We start from the raw sequence: 20,303 nt of genomic DNA on the forward strand, positions 1-20,303 counted from the left end.
CTCTTTTAAAATGATTTTTCAAGAACTTGGAGTCTCTGTTGCACTACAACCATTGGATTAATGCACTCAAAAATTTCACCAAAATTTGGGGATGTTATGTGATGTTTCCACATCACTTTTATGCAAAGATATCTTTTGGTTATTGGAGATTTTGAGCTCTACATCAACTTTTCAAATCTGGTCCAGTAGGCATTTTTGCACTACAACCTATTTAAATATTCCTTTAAAAATTCTTCCAAGTGTTTGGAGATGTCAGTAGATGCATATAATTCAACTTCATGCAAAAACCCAGTGTTGTTCTTTGAAACACTTGAGTGAATCAACCTCTTTTTCATTCTGGTCCAGTTTGGTGTTTTGTACTGCAACCCATTTTTATTTTGCTCTAGTGCCCCTGAGCTTTTTCCTGCTGGTAGCCCTCCGTACAAAACCCTTAAGTCCAGGAGAATAGACCCATTGGAGGATTTTAAGTGCATGCAATGAGACCTCTTTCTTTCTGTCCAAAACTGTAGTTTTGCAAAACTTGCACTAGCAAGTTTCTGGTTTTGCCCAAATGATCTTGCCATCCTCACCTACATCCAGGGAGACCCTGATCTGGAGATTTTGGCCACTCCAAGAGTTGCCTAAATGCACTTGGCATTCTGTCGAACACTTGGTGTGCACAGTCAGTTTTGACATGAGTTTTTGTTTGCACTGTGTACTTGATCCTCTGGCCCAGCAACCATGTCCACTGAGCTCCTAGCTATCCCTATCCCTGCCCTGTTAATTGCCAGTCTCCCTCTCGCACTCTAAGCTGCCCTGGCATTTCGTCGAGCATGTCTCGTGCGTGCTCTGGGCGCGCCCAGAGCGCACGTTTTGCACGCGCGCGCACCGAGCCGCCGCGTCGCACTGCCGCCCCCGCCGCGTCCCGCACATGGTCCTGGCTCGCCTACAGAGCCGCGCACTACACTCGCCCACTCTCCACGCCACCCCTGGCGCCCTACAGCGCCGCTGGCAGAGCTTTTGGCGGCACGCCAGCGTCGGCAGCGAGCTCCTGCCATGGTTGGCGCCGCCCAAGCCACCCGCGCGCGCCAGCTGCCCCTGTGAACAGCTCGAGCTTATCCTGAAGCCCGTTGGCACGCGCTCGTCGCCGCCACGTCGCCCTACGGCTACAGAGCGACGGTCGCCGGCGTTCTTATCCACAGCCGTCGTGGTCCAGCCTCGAACGCCTATAAAAGGAGGCCCCGAGCCCCTCCGAGCGCTCAAGCGGCCTCATGCCTCCCCCCTAGTTCTCCCCTAGCCGTGGATTGACCGGAAGAGGCCATCTTCCCCACCTCCGGCCGGTTCGGCCGCCGCTGCCGTCCGGTGACATTCGTCGCAACCAGGCACTCCCCCGCCCATCCAGCGCCACCAGTCACTTCCACTTGATCTTGCGGAGCTGCCCCGCGCCTCAGCCTCGATTGGAAACCACCGGAGCCCAAAACCCACTTCACTCCCGTAGCCCTCTCCGCCGCGGAGCTCGCCGCCGGCGACTCCTCCCACCACCGTCGACCCAACGACCACCAAGAGGACCGCCCCGGTCTGGCCGGTCCATCCCCGCCCTCGGATGCCCGTGGGGAGCTGCCGTTCATCGACGGCGATCGCCGGAGTCTCGCTTCGTTCGGGCAGAGGAAGAGGAGGGAGGTGAGGACTAGTCAAACCTGACCAGTGGCCCCCCTGGACCCACTGTCAGTGACCCGCGCGCCGTCCACTCTGGTTAAGTGAAGGCGCATAAGTCCCGAGTACGTCTCCTCTGCTTCGAAAGCGTATTCTCCCCGAAACGTTTTCTTTTTCTGTTTTATTTTTAAAAAAACAGAACTTTGACCAAATTTTGACTGGCTATATCTTTTAAAATAAAACTCCAAATGAGTTGATTCTTTTTCCTACCTCTCTCAAATTTCATCTAGTTTATTTTGAGATTTATTTCAAAAATATTTGGGACAACTTTTTGTACTGGTTTTGAAATATTTGTTATTTGAATATTTCTCAAAATAGGATTTTGGAGAAAAGGCAACCTTCAAAAAGTGCACCCCCACATGCATACACTTGAAGGCAAGCATTCTGAACTCTGGCATAATATTTCTGTGTGGTGTTTTGATACAGTTACAACACCACTTTGACTTGGAGCATACGTTATTTTTATGTAACGGTAAAGTCACATACATGAGTGCATATTGGAGATGCTTTACTGTTAGTAATGGATATGCTGGTGATAGTGATCATCCTCGCGAGCTTTTCATGCATACCGGCAGGAAGACGGGAGAGTCGTGGTCTTGGGTAGACACGAGCTTGTCCCTAGTTCCTCGTCGGGACGAGTGTGTCCGGTATGGCATGATGAGGTTTGATGAGCAGTGATTCTGTCTGTTGAATGGAACATTTTTGGTTATGCTAATCATTCGGAGAATACTTGGACCACCTGAGTCGGTCGTAAGTCGAGTCTTGTTCAGTAACTTCCCCTACTTGTTTTGTACTACCACTTGTCCCTGCCGCAGGTAGGGTACGGTTCAGTAAGTTGTCAACCCCTTACCAAGGCACACACCGTACAGAGAGGCCATGGTGGAAGATACCGGATGCATCCGGTAGGCATGCCACCTGGTCCGGGGGCATGGGTGTTTCCGGTTGGGACCAAGAGGGGGGCACCCCTTAGAGTGCGCGATATAAATTTGATCCCATGCTACGTCGAGGTTGTAGCCTCCCAACTTAGAGTTTTGCTTGACAGGTGTCGTGGGTGATTCCAGACACCGGTAAGTTAAGCTGGTGTGTGCAGGTCAGGCGTGTTTTCAACTAAAAGGCCGTAGGCGGAATTAGTCCCGATGGACTAAATAAATCCGTTACTCGTGGGTAAAGAGTACACCCTCTGCAGAGGTTATATCTATTCGGACAGCCACATCCTTGTGTAAGGACTACAGTCTGAGATGGGTCCAGTGACGGTCTTCAGATGGAGACACGGCTTGACTAGATCATAGTAACGGTATTCGGATGGAGAACGGCTAAATTAGAACACAGTGACGGTCTTCGGATGGAGAAACGGCTGAACTAGATATTGTTTATGACTGTGGCACATATGGATTATGATCATTATTATTGTGGACTAACCATTTACTTTATTTGAATTATTGAGTATCCCTGGGACGGTTCTACCTCCTGGATATTCACTGTGATTGTTCTTTATAAGCCCTTTATGTGGCGTCGCTCAGACGCCCGACTGCGGCATATTTGTTATTTATTTATCCTTTATAAGCCCTTTATGTGGCGTCACTCAGACGCCCGACTGCGGCATGTTTGTTATTTATTTATCCTTTATAAGCCCTTTATGTGGTGTCGCTTAGACGCCCGACTGCGGCATGCTTGTTATTTAATTATTCTTTATAAGACCTTTATGTGGCGTCGCTCAGACGCCCGACTGCGGCATGTTTGTTATTTATTTATCCTTTATAAGCCCTTTATGTGGTGTCGCTCAGACGCCCGACTGCGGCATTGTTAATTTACTTGCACCCTTTCGAGGAGTCATTTCAGACACTCGATCAGTGCATTCTATTTCTACTCCCGTATTGCATGTCCATATTTTACCTGCATGCGTGCATCACGGATTTCGTTTATTTCGTGACAGACGTCATCATCATAAAGATATTTCGGAGCATGATTATCTCTTATTATATTATACCCGTGTTCTTGATGTTTGCGAGTACATTCAAACGTACTCACTGGCTTGTCCCTGGCTATTGTCTTGGCCAGATTTCGCGCATGGAGAGAGCGTTACAACGATAGCCCCGGAACCCATGTAAAGGTGATAGCAGCCTCGCGAAGATAGGAGTTATCCTGGTCAGCTGTTCTTGTGGGAAATGGAGTCCCATAGACGCAGATGAACCACAAACCGCTTCCGCCATCAACCACTAGAAACCAAGTGTTGTACTCCTAGGCCACAATGGTCTTGTACTACATATTTTGTAATTTGCTTGGAATTCTTGTATCAAGTTGGTGCCTCATCAGCTAACAGTAATCCTGGGGCTGGTGAGCACAAAGGCCGTTTTCTGGGAAATTAATATCCCAAAAAAAATCGGTCATGACACATTATTCTCTGAATTAAATGAATAACCGTCTCGCATCAAACAAGATCCAGATATAATGTTCATGCTCAACGCTGGCGCCAAAACAATTATTCAGGTCTAAAACTAATCCCGACGGTAGATGTAGAGGTAGCGTGCCGACCGCGATCACATCGACTTTGGAACCATTTCCCACGTGCATCGTCACCTCGTCCTTAGCCAATCTTCATTTAATCTGTAGCCCCTGGTTCGAGTTGCAAATATGAGCAACAGAACCAGTATCAAATACCCAGACGCTACTACGAGCATTAGTAAGGTACACATCAATAACATGTATATCAAATATACCTTTCACTTTGCCATCCTTCTTATCCGCCAAATACTTGGGGCAGTTCCGCTTCGAGTGACCAGTCCCTTTGCAGTAGAAGCACTCAGTCTCAGGCTTAGGTCTAGACTTGGGCTTCTTCACTTGAGTAGCAACTTGCTTGCCGTTCTTCTTGAAGTTCCCCTTCTTCCCTTTGCCATTTTTCTTGAAACCAGTGGTCTTGTTAACCATCAACACTTGATGCTCCTTCTTGATTTCTACCTCCGCGGCCTTTAGCATTGCGAAGAGCTTGGGAATACTCTTTTCCATCCCTTGCATATTATAGTTCATCACAAAGCTTTTGTAGCTTGGTGGCAGTGATTGAAGAACTCTGTCAATGACACTGTCATCAAGAAGATTAACTCCCAGTTGAGTCAAGTGGTTGTGGTACCCAGACATTCTGAGTATATGTTCACTGACAGAACTATTCTCCTCCATCTTGCAGCTATAGAACTTATTGGAGACTTCATATCTCCCAATCCGGGCATTTGCTTGAAATATTAACTTCAACTCCTGGAACATCTCATATGCTCCATGACGTTCAAAACGTCGTTGAAGTCCCGGTTCTAAGCCGTAAAGCATGGCACACTGAACTATCGAGTAGTCATCAGCTTTGCTCTGCCAGACGTTCATAACGTCCGGAGTTGCTCCTGCAGCGGGTCTTGCACCTAGCGGTGCTTCCAGGACGTAATTCTTCTATGCAGCAATGAGGATAATCCTCAAGTTACGGACCCAGTCCGTGTAGTTGGTACCATCATCTTTCAACTTAGCTTTCTCTAGGAACGCATTAAAATTCAAGGGAACGGTAGCACGGGCCATTGATCTACAACAACATAGACATGCAAAAACTATCAGGTACTAAGTTCATGATAAATTAAAGTTCAATTAATCATATTACTTAAGAACTCCCACTTAGATTGACATCCCTCTAGTCATCTAAATGATCACGCGATCCATATCAACTAAACCATGTTCGATCATCACGTGAGATGGAGTAGTTTTCAATGGTGAACATCACTATGTTGATCATATCTACTATATGATTCATGCTCGACCTTTCGGTCTCAGTGTTCCGAGGCCATATCTGCATATGCTAGGCTCGTCAAGTTTAACCCGAGTATTCTGCGTGTGCAAAACTGGCTTCCACCCGTTGTATGTGAACGTAGAGCTTATCACACCCGATCATCACGTGGTGTCTCGGCACGATGAACTGTAGCAACGGTGCATACTCAAGGAGAACACTTATACCTTGAAATTTAGTGAGGGGTCATCTTATAATGCTACCGCCGTACTAAGCAAAATAAGATGCATAAAGGATAAACATCACATGCAATCAAAATAAGTGATATGATATGGCCATCATCATCTTGTGCCTTTGATCTCCATCTCCAAAGCACCATCATGATCACCATCGTCACCGGCTTGACACCTTGATCTCCATCGTAGCATCGTTGTCGTCTCGCCAACTATTGCTTCTACGACTATCGCTCCCGCTTAGTGATAAAGTAAAGCAATTACATGGCGATTTCATTTCATACAATAAAGCGACAACCATAAGGATCCTGCCAGTTGCCGATAACTTTTGAAAAAACATGATCATCTCATACAACAATTTATATCTCATCACGTCTTGACCATATCACATCACAACATGCCCTGCAAAAACAAGTTAGACGTCATCTACTTTGTTGTTGCAAGTTTTACGTGGCTGCTATGAGCTTCTAGCAAGAACCGCTCTTACCTACGCATCAAAACCACAACGATTTTTTGTCAAGTGTGCTATTTTAGCCTTCAACAAGGACCGAGCGTAGTCAAACTCGATTCAACTAAAGTTGTAGAAACAGACACCCGCTAGCCACCTGTGTGCGAATCACGTCGGTAGAACCAGTATCATGAACGCAGTCATGTAATGTCGGTCCGGGCCGCATCCTCCAACAATAACGCCGAATCAAAGTAAGACGTTGTTGGTAAGCAGTATGACTATTATCGCCAACAACTCTTTGTGTTCTACTCGTGCATATAACATCTACACATAGACCTGGCTCTGATGCCACTGTTGGGGAACGTAGTATTTCAAAAAAAAATCCTACGATCATGCAAGATCTATCTAGGAGAAGCATAGCAACGAGCGGGGAGAGTGTGTCCATGTACCCTCGTAGACCGAAAGCGGAAGCGTTTAGTAACGCGGTTGATGTAGTCGAACGTCTTCGCGATCCAACCGATCCAAGCACCGAACGTACGGCACCTTCGCGTTCAACACACGATCAGCTCGATGACGTCCCTCAAGCTCTTGATCCAGTTGAGGCTGAGGGAGAGTTCCGTCAGCACGACTGCGTGGTGATGGTAATGATGATGTTACCGGCGCAGGGCTTCGCCTAAGCACTACGACGATATGACTGAGGTGTGTAACTGTGGAAGGGGGCACCGCACACGGCTAAGTGAAGACTTGGTGTGCCTTCGGGGTGCCCCCCTCCCACGTATATAAAGGAGGGGGAGGACGAGGCCGACCCAAGGGGGGCGCGCGAAGGGGGAGTCCTACTTGGACTCCTAGTCCAAGTAGGATTCGGCACCCTTCCTTCCTTCCACCGGAGAGGGAAAAGGGGAAGGGAGAGAGAGGGAGAAGGAAAGAGGGGGGGCGGCCCCTCCCCTAGTCCAATTCGGTTTGGGCAAGGGGGGCGCGCCCCTCTCACGTGGCCTCTCTCCTCTCCTCCAATAAGGCCCAATAGGCCCAATACTTCTCCCGGGGCGGTTCCGGTAACCTCCCGGTACTCCGGAAAAATGCCTGAATCACTCGGAACCATTCCGATGTCCGAATGCAACCTTCAAATATATGAATCTTTACCTCTCGACCATTTTGAGACTCCTCGTCATGTCTGTGATCTCATCCGGGACTCCGAACAAACTTTGGTCATCAAATCACATAACTCATAATACAAAATGTCATCGAACGTTAAGCGTGCGGACCCTACGGGTTCGAGAACTATGTAGACATGACCGAGACACATCTCCGGTCAATAACCAATAGCGGAACCTAGATGCTCATATTGGTTCCCACATATTCTACGAAGATCTTTATCGGTCAAACCGCATAACAACATACGTTGTTCCCTTTGTTATCGGTATGTTACTTGCCCGAGATTCGATCGTCGGTATCATCATACCTAGTTCAATCTCGTTACTGGCAAGTCTCTTTACTCATTCCATAATGCATCATCCCGTAACTAACTCATTAGTCACATTGCTTGCAAGGCTTATAGTGATGAGCATTACCGAGAGGGCCCAGAGATACCTCTCCGATACACGGAGTGACAAATCCTAATCTTGATCTATGCCAACCCGACAAACACCTTCGGAGACACCTATAGAGCATATTTATAATCACCTAGTTATGTTGTGACGTTTGATAGCACACAAGGTGTTCCTCTAGTATTCGGGAGTTGCATAATCTCATAGTCAGGGGAACATGTATAAGTCATGAAGAAAGCAATAGAAGTAAAACTAAACGATCATTATGCTAAGCTAACGGATGGGTCTCGCCCGTCACATCATTCTCTAACGATGTGATCCAGTTCATCAAATGACAACACATCTATGGCTAGGAAACTTAACCATCTTTGATTAACGAGCTAGTCAAGTAGAGGCATACTAGGGACACTCTTGTTTGTCTATGTATTCACACATGTACATAGTTTTCGGTTAATACAATTCTAGCATGAATAATAAACATTTATCATGATATAAGGAAATATAAATGACAACTTTATTAGTGCCTCCAGGGCATATTTCCTTCAGGAAAATGTCCGGACCTTTTCTGAAACCATTTCGGTGTCCAAACATAACCTTCCAATATATCAATCTTTATGTCTCGACCATTTCGAGAGTCCTCGTCATGTCCGTGATCTCATCCGGGACTCCGAACAAACTTCGATCATCAAATCACATAACTCATAATACAAATCGTCATCGAACGTTAAGCGTGTGGACCCTACGGGTTCGAGAACTATGTAGACATGACCGAGACACATCTACGGTCAATAACCAATAGCGGAACCTGGATGCTCATATTGGCTCCTACATTTTCTACAAAGATCTTTATCGGTCAAACCGCATAACAACATACGTTGTTCCCTTTGTCATCGGTATGTTACTTGCCCGAGATTCAATCGTCGGTATCATCATACCTAGTTCAATCTCGTTACCGGCAAGTCTCTTTACTCGTTCCGTAATGCATCATCCCGCAACTAACTCATTAGTCACATTGTTTGCAAGGCTTATAGTGATGTGCATTACCGAGAGGGCCCAGAGATACCTCTCCGACACTCGGAGTGACAAATCCTAATCTCGATCTATGCCAACCCAACAGACACCTTCGGAGACACCTATAGAGCATCTTTATAATCACCCAGTTATGTTGTGACGTTTGATAGCACACAAGGTGTTCCTCCGATATTCGGGAGTTGCATAATCTCATAGTCTGAGGAACATGTATAAGTCATGAAGAAAGCAATAGCAATAAAACTAAACAATCATTATGCCAACCTAACGGATGGGTCTTGTCCATCACATCATTCTCTAATGATGTGATCCCGTTCATAAAATGACAACACATGTCTATGGATAGGAAACTTAACCATCTTTGATTAACGAGCTAGTCAAGTAGAGGCATACTAGGGACACTCTGTTTGTCTATGTATTCACACATGTACTAAGTTTCCGGTTAATAAAATTCTAGCATGAATAATAAACATTTATCATGATATAAGGAAATATAAATAACAATTTTATTATTGCCTCTAGGGCATATTTCCTTCAGAGCCTACGAAGGAATTACTCACTCCCGGTGGGGACCATCATGGAATTGGCGATGGAGAAACGTTGGTGATGACGAAGATCGAAGATCCCCCTCTTCTGAGCCCCAAACGGACTCCAGATCTGGCCTCCCGATGAAGAACAGGAGGTGGCGGCGGCTCCGTCTCGTGAAACGCGATAATTCTTTCTCCCTTATTTTTTTCTTCAAATATGTCACTACTAGAAAAACGGCTATAGCTAATATGGACATTAATGGCGCACCAGAATCAGGTGCGCCATTGCTATGTTTTTACTAATGGCGCGCCACATGAGCAGTGCGCCATTGCTATTTTTTTTGGGTCCATCGCCCCCCCCCCACCAGACATAGCAATGGCGCACCAGCAGTGGCGCACCTAGGTGTGGTGCGCCATTGCTAACGTCTCACACACACAAACACCCCCCTCCCCGCGGATCGCCTTTTAGGTTTTTAAAGAATAAAAGAAAATGATAAAAGATTCAAAAAAATAGATGCCCATGTGTTATGTGTTCTAGTTGTAAGGAAAATTAACAAACATGAATTTTGAATTTTTTTGCAAAAGGCCGTTGTGTTTCGGTAAAATGGCCGTAACTTTTGCATACGACCTCTGATGAAAAAAATATTATATGAAAAATCATCTACTCGAAAAGTTACATCCGAACTCAACGGGCTATGTCCGTTATCGATTTTCTAGAATCCTTAAAAACCTAACAGAAAAAAAGTTATGATGCTTTTAAGATCTGGAGGCAAAAAAATTCAAAAAAATGCAAAAAAAATAAAATAGCAATGGCGCACTAGTGCATGGTGCGCCACTGCTATTTTCCCGCCTTCAAAATTCAAAAAAATACAAAAATAAAAAACAAGTTAGCAATGGCACACCTTATGAATAATGCGCCACTACTATTTTCCCGCCTTCACAATTCAAAAGAATTCGAAAAAATAAAAAAATTAGCAATGGCGCATCAGTGAATAGTGCGCCACTACTATTTTCCCGCCTTCACAATTCAAAAAAATAGCAATGGCGCACCAGTGCATGGTGCGCCACTGCTAAGTTGGGACAGAAGTTAAAAAGGGTCGGCCACCCACTTACCCCTTCATTCTTCTCCTCCTCTCCTCCACTCCATCTCCTCCTCTCCTCCACTCCATCTCCTCCTCTCCGGCGACCTCCTCTCCTCACGGTGCTCCTCCTCCGGTGACCTCCTCCTCACGGTGCTCCTCCTCCCGCGACCTCCTCCTCCCTCCTCCGGCGACCTCCTCCTCCCTCCTCTCCTCCTCACGGTGCTCCTCCTTCCTCTCCTGCTCACGGTCCTCCTCCTCCTCCTCTCCGGCGACCTCTCCCTCCTCTCCTGATCCTCACGGTCTCTCCTTCCTCTTCTCCTCCTCACGGTCTCTCCTCCCTCCTCCTCTACTTTCGGCCACATGTGGAGCTCCCCCGGCACAAAGAACGTACCAGATCCAGGTCGAGAACGAAATTTGAAAAAAAAATCAAGCAAAAAAAAGAGCAAAAAAATGAGCCAGATCTAGATCTAGATCCAAATTCAAAATTCAAAAATAGCAATGGCGCACGGTGGGGGTTAGACGGTGCGGCACTACTATTTTCCCGCCTTCAAAATTAAAAAAAATTCAAAAAAAAAGTTACCAGTGGCGCACCTGTAGCAATAGTAATGGCGCACTACAAGGTGCGCCACTGTTACCTGCAATACTAATGTTGCACCAGAGGTGCGCCATTAGTATTTGTTACTAGTGGCGTGATAATAGTGGCGCACCTATAGTGCGTCATTAATAGCAAAAATAGGTGCGCCACTAACAACCTTTTTTCTAGTAGTGTGTGATTTTATAGTATCAGGGTTGGAGTCTGCGGGGCCATCAGGTGGGGACAACCCACCTGGGCGCGCCTGGAGGGGGGTGCCCCCCCCCTTCGGTGGTTCTTGACTCCAGAATTCTCTTTTATTGTATAAAAATTCCTCGAGAAGTTTCGTTCCAATCCGAGAATTTTTATTTCTGCACAAAAAACAACACCATGGTAGTTCTGCTGAAAACAGCGTCAGTCCGGGTTAGTTTCATTCAAATCATGAAAATTAGAGTCCAAAACAAGAGGAAAAGCGTTAGGAAAAGTAGATACGACGGAGACGTATCAAACGCGAGTCCACTGGTTATGCCTTTAATGAATGGACTGGTACAACTTTGATGTGCTCTAATAAGCACACATCTAAATGTGCCTGGGCAATCCAAATTAAGTTAATATGGTGGTCCCTAGGAGGCGACGACGCGGTTGTTGGGCAAGAATGTGCGGGCTGGTTACGGTCCGCTGCGTGAGGGTGTTCATCGTGTCTGCTCCGAGCGCAAGCTTGCCCGACTATGGCGGGCAGATGATGGTGGCACCTACGAGCGTCGTTCCCCTTCTCGAATGCGTCGATGTGGAGCTCTTCTACTCGCTCCATCCTCGAATCTTGTTCTTCAGGCGAGGAAACAACATCGTCCCTGTCCCCCTTTGGGGTGTTGTTTTGAAGACCCGTGAGCCCTCCCTGCGCTTCCCTTTGGGGATTTGCGACTTGTGCAGTGATAACGATGATGGCGTGCGGAGCTGGATTGTGGCTTGTCCTTCTGATGTGGACGGTCCGGATCGCCAACAAGTGCGCCTATGCTTGTTTCTCAGTATGACAGAGAAGCCGGAGCTGCATGCGGTAGGGCCCTACGGCAACGATGACTCCATGAGGGTGGTTTCGGTGGGCGGTGCTCTCCGGAGGTTGTGCCAGGTTAGGTCGATGCGAGGCATGCAACTTTCTCCTGGGAAGCGTGCCAGCAAAATCGAAGCTACCGATCCTCGATGTTTGCGGTCGATTGTTTGGCTATGGCCAACGAGGTCGTCATGTGTCATTCGTTCGATGGGGTCTTAACAGGTCGTCTGCGGCGAAGTCGCAATCAACTGCTCGAAGAGAGGTGATGACGATGAAAGGAAAGTAGTCTCGACGGCATCCTCTTCATGGCGGTGTGTGTGGTCTGGTTGGTGCCAGGTCACCCGGGCTGCCCTTTCTTATGGGCATGTTGTATCGATTTTTGCCAGGGTTTTTATTAACCAGTAAACTCTATTATACCTTCTTTTTTTAATGAATCGGCCAATTGCTGCACAGCTTACCTATCTGGTGTTTACTCTCATGTCATATGCAACCCCAATCAAAGTTCAGGTTCTACATTTTCTGCATGAATTTTGTGCAGTTATAGATATGCACAACATTACAGATTCATTGTAAGGAAGCCTGAATCTTGTGTGTGCAGACAACTCAAAGTGTGAAACCATCTAGTAGTATCTAAAAAGACAAATATTTAAGAAGAGAGGGAGTATATTCCAAAAATCTGCATAAATCATACTTATGCATCCACAGCTAGAGTACATGAGTTGCACAGATAGTCAACCACTATAATTAATATGCATGGCTAAGAAAATTAAATTGTCTGAATTCGCTGTGGGAGATGTAACACCTTGATTAAGGGTTCGGCAAGAGCGTGACGTCTGGGCAAAGCATTGACATGTACCACCTCCGCCCCAAATTATAAGACGTTTTGTTAGGCTATTTTAGTCTATCAGAACATCTTATAATTTGGAACAGAGGAAGTATCTTTTTTTAAGAAGCATAGTTTATACCACGAAACTACAGATATCGTAACCTTGTAACACCAGCAACATAGCCTGACTCGGCCCCAAAAGGCCATTACACAACTTGATGTAAAACCCAAGATAAAATTGCCTCACATGTTGTAAGTTCAGTTCACAAACTCAATTCTCTCAACAATTGAACTTGGACTCATTCTAATCAGATCTTGTGAGAGGATCACATCGCACACAAGCAGATCTGTTCACCCAGTGGCGCTAATAAGGAGGAACTCCCCCTCACACACTACATCGCCACCCACATAAGCTTTTCCTTCCATCTTTGCAAGCCCGAACTTCTTCTGATACTTGGTGAGGGTCATCCTCATGACCAAAGTGTCACCAGCAATGACTGGCTTCCTGAATCTCACCTTATCAACCCCTGCAAAGAAGAAATTGTCTTGGGATCCACCGACTTCAGGCTGCAGCATCACGATGCCCCCGACCTGGGCCATGGCCTCAACCATGAGAACGCCGGGCATTATCGGGCGCTCCGGGAAGTGGCCGGGGAAGAAGTTGTCATTTATCGTGACATTCTTGATCGCAACAGCGTACTCTCCTGCCTTGTACTCGATCACCCTATCTACCAGAAGGAAGGGGAACCTGTGGGGCAGGATCTCGCGGATCTGGTTGATGTCCATGACGGTCGGGAAGGCGGCGAACCTTTTCTCGATGGGGAGCTCCGCCGCCGCCGCACTGTCGTCGGCCGCCGCGCAGCGCGCGACGAGGCGCTGCCTCGGCGCCCCGGGGAGCGCCCGGCGGGGGAGCGCAACGCGGCCCTGGAGCTTGAGGGGAGCCGGGAAGGGGAGTGCGGCACGGCAGGCGGATCTGGGCACGGACACGGCGGCGGCTGTCTCCATTGGGGCAGCGTGGGTGCGAGGAGCAGATTGGGTATGGGATGGGGAGTAGGGTCCCGATGGGTGGGCAGGGTGCTTGAAATCGAGGGGGAGGGGTGGCGGCGATGGGAACGAGGAGGGGAAGAGGGACGAGGGTTTTGGTTTGGCTTTGGAAGCTCCGCTGCGTTTTGGTTTGGGAAGGCGATATCATCCCTCCCGGATTTCATTGGATTATTATTTTTAAGCCAGCCTGTACGAATCTTGAATGGTTAAGGCCCAAAAATACTTACACAGCCGGCACTCCATACACGGATTTTTAGCCTGGCACGGCCCACGGGCATGCTAATAAAAGAGCCGGGCCGGCCTTCTGCCCACCACGGAACAAGGCTTGTTCCCAAGGCAAGCAAACTCCAACCGGCCGACGTAAACGAACGTAGATTTGGGAAAATTCTATTGGACGCACACTGCATCAAACTGCCGGCTCTTTGCACAGGCGAGCGACCGAGCAGCGACGCGATGGGCCGGCCCAATAAGCAACAACGCCAGCCGGTTTTGGAAACCTTCTAGAAGGTTCCCTGAACTGTTTTTTTGTTTCTTTTACCGGTTTTTTTATTTCTTTTTTTTTCTGTTTCTTTTTTCTACTTTCCTCTTTCTTATTTTTTTCGTTTTCGTTTTTTAGTTCTTCTTTTTCAAGGTTATTTTACTTTTTAAAACTAAGTACATATTCAGATTTTGTTCTTAATTTTCAAAAAATGTTCGTGCTTTTAAGAAACGTTCAAAATTTCAAAAAAATGCGGTCTTCGAAAATTGTTCATAAATTCAAAAAATGTTCGGGATTTTCCAAAATGTTCTTGTTTTTCAAAAAATAAACCGAAAGCTTTTGTTCAAAATTTTCACAACTTTTCAAAAAATGTTCAGGCGTTAAAAAATTGTTCGCAAATTGCAAACAATGTTCATGTTTTCATATCTCCGGAGTTTCAAACATTTTCCCAGTTTCATAAATTGTTCACAAGTTTCAAAAAATGTTCGTGTCTTCAAATTTTGTTCAGGAGTTTTGAAATATGTTCGCTTCTCCAAATTTGTTATGGAATTTGGAAATATGTTCTGTTTTCAAGGAATTTCCATGATTCCAAACAATGATCCTGTTTTTGAAAATGTTATATTTTTTTGAAAATTTGTTCAGAAATTTTGCAAAATGTTCTTGTGTTAAATTTTTTCCAAAAAATGAAAAAAATGTTCATGTTTTCAAAAATTGTTCGTAAATAAAAAATGTTCGGGGAATTTGATAAAATTTCTCGTTTTGAATAATTGTTCGTAATTTTGAAAAATGTTCGCGCTTTCAAAATATGTTCTTCGTTTCTTTTTTGGTTTTATTTTTCTTTCCTTTTTTGTTGTTATTTTTCTTGTTTCTTTTGTTTGAAATTTTCAAATATTTTTCTCAATTTTAAAAAATGTTCTCATGTTCAAAATTTGAAAAATTGTTCGTGTTTCAATTCTGGAATTTTAAAATGTTCTTGTTTACAATTTCAGAAAATTGCTAGTAATTTGAAAATATGTTATAGTTTTCAAAATATGTTCACGATTTCAAAAAATATTTCATGGATTTCAAATAAATATTTCATGTTCGTCTTTTTTAAAAATGCATTAGCTACAGTACTCCTACAGTACCTGCAGCATGTCCTTACGGGTGCATAGTTCTTGAAAGACTGCCCTGCTTATATGTCAGCAAAACATTGATTGGTCTGTTGGCTATCGTCGCACGCACAACAGCGGGACGATCATGGTTCGATTCGCAGTAAGCACGCGCATTTACCTTTCTGTATTTTTCAATTCCGTGAAACACTGCGCATCGCCGCACAGTCAGCCCGCGAACGAAAAACCCCAACTAGTTTTTTTTTTTAGAAAACGTCGGACTTTATTAATCAAGCAAACAAGTTAAATACAAGGATTTACAGAGTTCAAACTAGACCGAGCTAAAACATGAGCTAACACATTACGATGCCGACGAACATGCTTGAAAGTCATAGAAGATAGAGCCCCACATGCCAACTTGATTTCAGCAACAAAGGAACCCACGGTGGAGCGGTCCAGGACCGAAGAGTTTAGCCGTTGAATCACCGAGAGACAATCCGATTGGAAGATCACATTAGCATAACTCTCGTCTCTGACCAACCTGGCCGCGCAGCGAAGGGCAAGAGCCTCCGCCACCTCAGGAGAAGAAACACCCGGGAGGGGTTCAGAAGCAGCAGCAACACACATGCCCGTGTGGTCTAGAACGACAACTCCAGCCGCGGCCAAATCACCGGACGGGGCAACAGCTGCATCAGCAGACACAAGCAAAGTACCAAGCGGCGGCGGAGACCACGAAGAGCCAGAAGCTGGAGTCACACGCTTAGATGCAGAGTCCGGTTTGAAAAGATGCTGGAAGATCATGTCCATATAAGCACGCACCTTCGCTGCTGTACGCTTTGGAGGAGGAGCATCAGGTTCATTCCGCGCCACATTACGAGCTTCCCAGATGTGCCAAAAGGCGACCGTCATGATGGAGGCTTCGTGCTCAGAGGCACGGGACAGGAAACTGAACAACCATTGCTTTGGATTCGCAAACGATGAGCGACACAGCTTGACAGAGAAACAAGCCTTGACCTCATCCCAGACAGCCCGAGCATGGGGGCAAAAAAGCATCGTATGCTCGATACTTTCGTGACGACCACAGAAGTAGCAGTCTGTCCTCGTTGGGACCTGACGACGGCGAAGTTGCTCGCCCGAGGGTAGACAATCATGCGCAAACCTCCACAGCACCACCTTCATCTTATTCGGCACGTTGATTTTCCACGGTTTCTTCCACAGTTTTTCCTCCGAGGACCAACCGGAATGCTGACCCAAACCATTGCAGCTCCGATCCGCGACAAAACGGCTCGTCCTTGCCAAGTTATATGCAGAGCGGATAGTGTAATCGCCGAACTTGGTGAAAGGCTAGCGTACATAGTCAGCTCCACCATCCAAATTTATTGGGATCTGCAGGATAGCGTTAGCCACTTCCTCACTGAAAAAAGCCCGCACGGATTCCTCGTTCCAGCACCCAATTTCTTCATCCAACAAGCAGTGAACCTTGGCATTGGCAGGGATTGGTGAGAGAGGCTGAAGCAAGGCCGGAGGAACGGAGGGGATCCAGTGGTCCTTCAAGATATGAATATGTCTACCATCACCAACAGCCCACTGAACACCCTTCTTCAGAAGCTCCTGGCCGTGCAGAATGGCACGCCAAGTTGCCGAGGCCGAGCTCGGTACAGTAGCATTCCAAAAGTCGCCGAACGGGAAGTATCTTCCCTTCAGAACCCGAGCACAGAGCGACCCCGGATCAGTCAGCAAACGCCAGCCCTGTTTCCCCAGCATCGCCTGGTTGAATAAAGCCATGTCTCGGAAGCCCATCCCTCCAAGAGATTTAGGAGTCGTGAGCCAGTCCCAGGAGTGCCAATGAAGCTTCTTCTTTCCATCTTCTCGGCCCCACCACTGATCCGATACGATCTGCCTGAACTTCTCACAAGTAGCCACAGGTAGACGAAAACAACTCAAAATGAACGTCGGAATTGCTTGGGTCTTTGACTTAAGCAAAGTCTCCGTTCCTGCCCTGGACATGGGCCGGTCCGACCAGCCAAAGATGTTCTGCCAAGCTCTATCCACCAGGAACTTAAAAGTGCGCGTGGGTGATCTTCCAACCTCCGTAGGCATGCCCAAGTAAGAATCATGGAAAGATTCATTGTGAACGCCCAGCTGAGACTTCACACGGTTCTTGACACTCGCAGGGCAGTGACGACCAAAGAAGACCGAAGACTTGTCCTTGTTTATCGCTTGACCCGAACCCGCACAATAAGAGCTGAGAGTAGCCTCCAAAGATTCCACACTCTTGAAATCACTCTTAGCAAAGAAGATACTATCGTCTGCGAATAGGAGGTGTGAGATAGGTGGACCATAACGGCCATTTCGAATACCATGTAGCTCGCACGAGCCTCCTTTTGAAATAGCAGACTTGACAGTCCTTCGGTGCATAAGAGGAACAAGTAAGGGCTGATTGGATCCCCTTGTCGAATGCCACACGACGGAATCACCGGTTGAGTGAGCTCTCCATTCACCCTGACCGCATAGCGAACATTGGTAACACAACGCATGACCGCCTCAATCCAAGAAGGAGCAAAACCCAGTTTAGCTAAACATCCATGAAGATAACTCCATTCCACACGATCGTAGGCCTTCATCATATCGATCTTCAAAGCAAAGAAAGGCTTTTTCACACGTTGTTGACGGATAGTGTGCAAACACTCATAAGCAATCAAGGTGTGATCCGTGATCAACCTGCCCGGGACAAAGGCACTCTGGCTCTCAGCAACCACCACATTCAGGATTGACTTTAGACGAGTAGCCAAAACCTTAGATGCGATCTTATAGAGAACATTGCACAGACTAATAGGCCGAAAGTTCTTTAGATGCTTTGGCTTGACCGTTTTTGGAATCAACACGATGACTGAGTCGCAGAAGCCCTCCGGAATAGGCCTCCCTTCCAAAAAATCTCGGACTGCATGACAAATATCATCACCCAAGAACTCCCAGTGAGTCTGATAGAAGAGAGCCGGGAAACCATCAGGCCCCGGAGCCTTAGTGGGGCCCATCTGAAATAGAGCAGCCCGGATCTCGTCATTAGTGCAAGGTTTACATAGCTCGACATTCATCTCCCCGGAGACTTTAGTAGGAATGGCCTGCAAAACCTGATCAGCCACTGCGCACGGCTTAGATGTGAACAACTTCTCATAGTAGGACTCACCAAGCCCTTAATTTCCCCTTGGGAAGTGCGCACTGAACCATCTTCAGAAGTCAGAGAGTGAATCCTGTACGTCCTTCGTCTGGCCGTTGCTCGAGCTTGAAAAAACTCAGTATTTCGATCACCCTCTTTCAGCCAATCAACTCTGGAACGTTGTCGTTCCATGATTTCCTCCCGCTCAAATAATTCACATAGCAGACGTTCAATATGACGTTCTTCTGCCAGCCATGAAGGAGAGGCCGGAGCTGCCCTAATTGACGCTAGACGGCGTTCCATCTTCCTAATATTTCTGCGAATAGATCCAAAGGCTTCTTTGCTCCACTCCCGAAGAGAGCCCGCAACATGTTTCAGATTGTCCCAAGTAGACCGCAGCGACGAGAGACCATCTCTCCCCGCTGACCACGCTTGTTCCAAAGTACTCTTGTAGTCTGAAGCCCGCAACCACATAGATTCAAACCTGAACCCTTACTGCACAGGAGTTGGATGTCGAATCTGCGAACCCCGGTCCAGAGAGATAAGGATAGGGTAGTGATCCGAGGTAGTAGCTATAATATTCTCCACACAGCATGCTTCAAACAGATTTGAGAAAGCAGAGTTAGCAATGGCTCGGTCCAAACGACACCTGACATGACTATTTGGGTCTTGCTTGTTACACCTGGTGAACTCTGGTCCTGTGAAACCCAGGTCAGCCAGGCCACAATCCATCATACAATCCCGAAAAGCATCAATTTGAGAATCAGAACGGTCTCTCGGCCCACAATGCTCATCTTGAGAGAGAACCTCATTGAAGTCGCCACAGCAAACCCAAGGACCATTCCAGGAAGAACGCATACGACGAAGAAATTCCCAGAAATGTGGTCTGTCCTCCCTCCTTGGCTCTCCATAGACAAACGAAGCACGCCAAGTCATACCGACCCCTAATTTAACATGAACATCAATGCACCGCTTGTTGGCCGCCTTAACAGAAGAAGACGTCCAAAAAAGAGCAAGGCCACCACTGAGACCCTCACTACTGACATCATAACAACCAGAAAAACCCAGAGACCACATAAAGTTCTTTACTCTCACATCCCTCATCTTCGTCTCTGAAAGAAAGAGGAGGGAGGGCCGGTAGAGCTTCACAAGCCAGCGAAGCTCGCCAACTGTCGAGTCCAATCCAAGCCTCGACAGTTCCAGCAGATGATACTCATTGCGTCTGGCGGGGCTGCATCGCAGCCGCTGCCGGATCCGCCGATCGTGAGCTTGAAGTACGTTGTTTCTTGTTTGAGTCTTGTCTAGTAACCTGTTCCACACTTGCAGGAGTTGACTGGGAGCCCGTTACCAGGACTAGAGCCAGCTCATCGCCCCCGGTGACTCCAGGAGTGGGAGCCGCCCCTGGCGGAAGAGACTTGGTTGATTTCCTCTTCTGCCCCGTAGTGCCATTCTGCACCTGACCTTCCGGGAAGAGCAACATATTGGCCAAACCCGCTCTTCCCCTTCCTCGTCCTCTGGAGGAGGGTGCACGGCCTCGGCCCCTTCCACCCCGTTTGGACGGGGAGAAAACCTCACCATCCACATCAGAGCTGCCCGCAGGAGCGCCGGATCGTGACCTACCCGATGAGGCAGATCGGGACACACCCGCCTTGCCATCTTCACCGACGGAGGTAGAGGCCGAACTAGATCTTGATCCTCCAGACCTTTTGTGACTGTCCTCAGGAACACAAAGTTTCTTAGCGGCATATGGTAGGTCACCATTTCCATCCCTCAGTCCAG

General features: G+C 47.1%; 1 protein-coding gene across 1 annotated transcript; it reads right to left on the minus strand.

The window, feature by feature from the left end:
* Positions 1 to 12,912: 12,912 nt before the first annotated feature.
* On the minus strand, positions 12,913 to 13,940 carry LOC123054001 (3-hydroxyacyl-[acyl-carrier-protein] dehydratase FabZ). The gene has a single exon (XM_044477640.1). It carries the CDS (start codon positions 13,757 to 13,759, stop codon positions 13,106 to 13,108), a length of 654 nt encoding a protein of 217 aa, XP_044333575.1. The 5' UTR covers positions 13,760 to 13,940; the 3' UTR covers positions 12,913 to 13,105.
* Between the last annotated feature and the right edge of the window lie 6,363 nt (positions 13,941 to 20,303).

The sequence above is a fragment of the Triticum aestivum genome, chromosome 2D (assembly GCF_018294505.1).
Source record: "Triticum aestivum cultivar Chinese Spring chromosome 2D, IWGSC CS RefSeq v2.1, whole genome shotgun sequence".
Lineage (NCBI taxonomy): Eukaryota > Viridiplantae > Streptophyta > Magnoliopsida > Poales > Poaceae > Triticum > Triticum aestivum.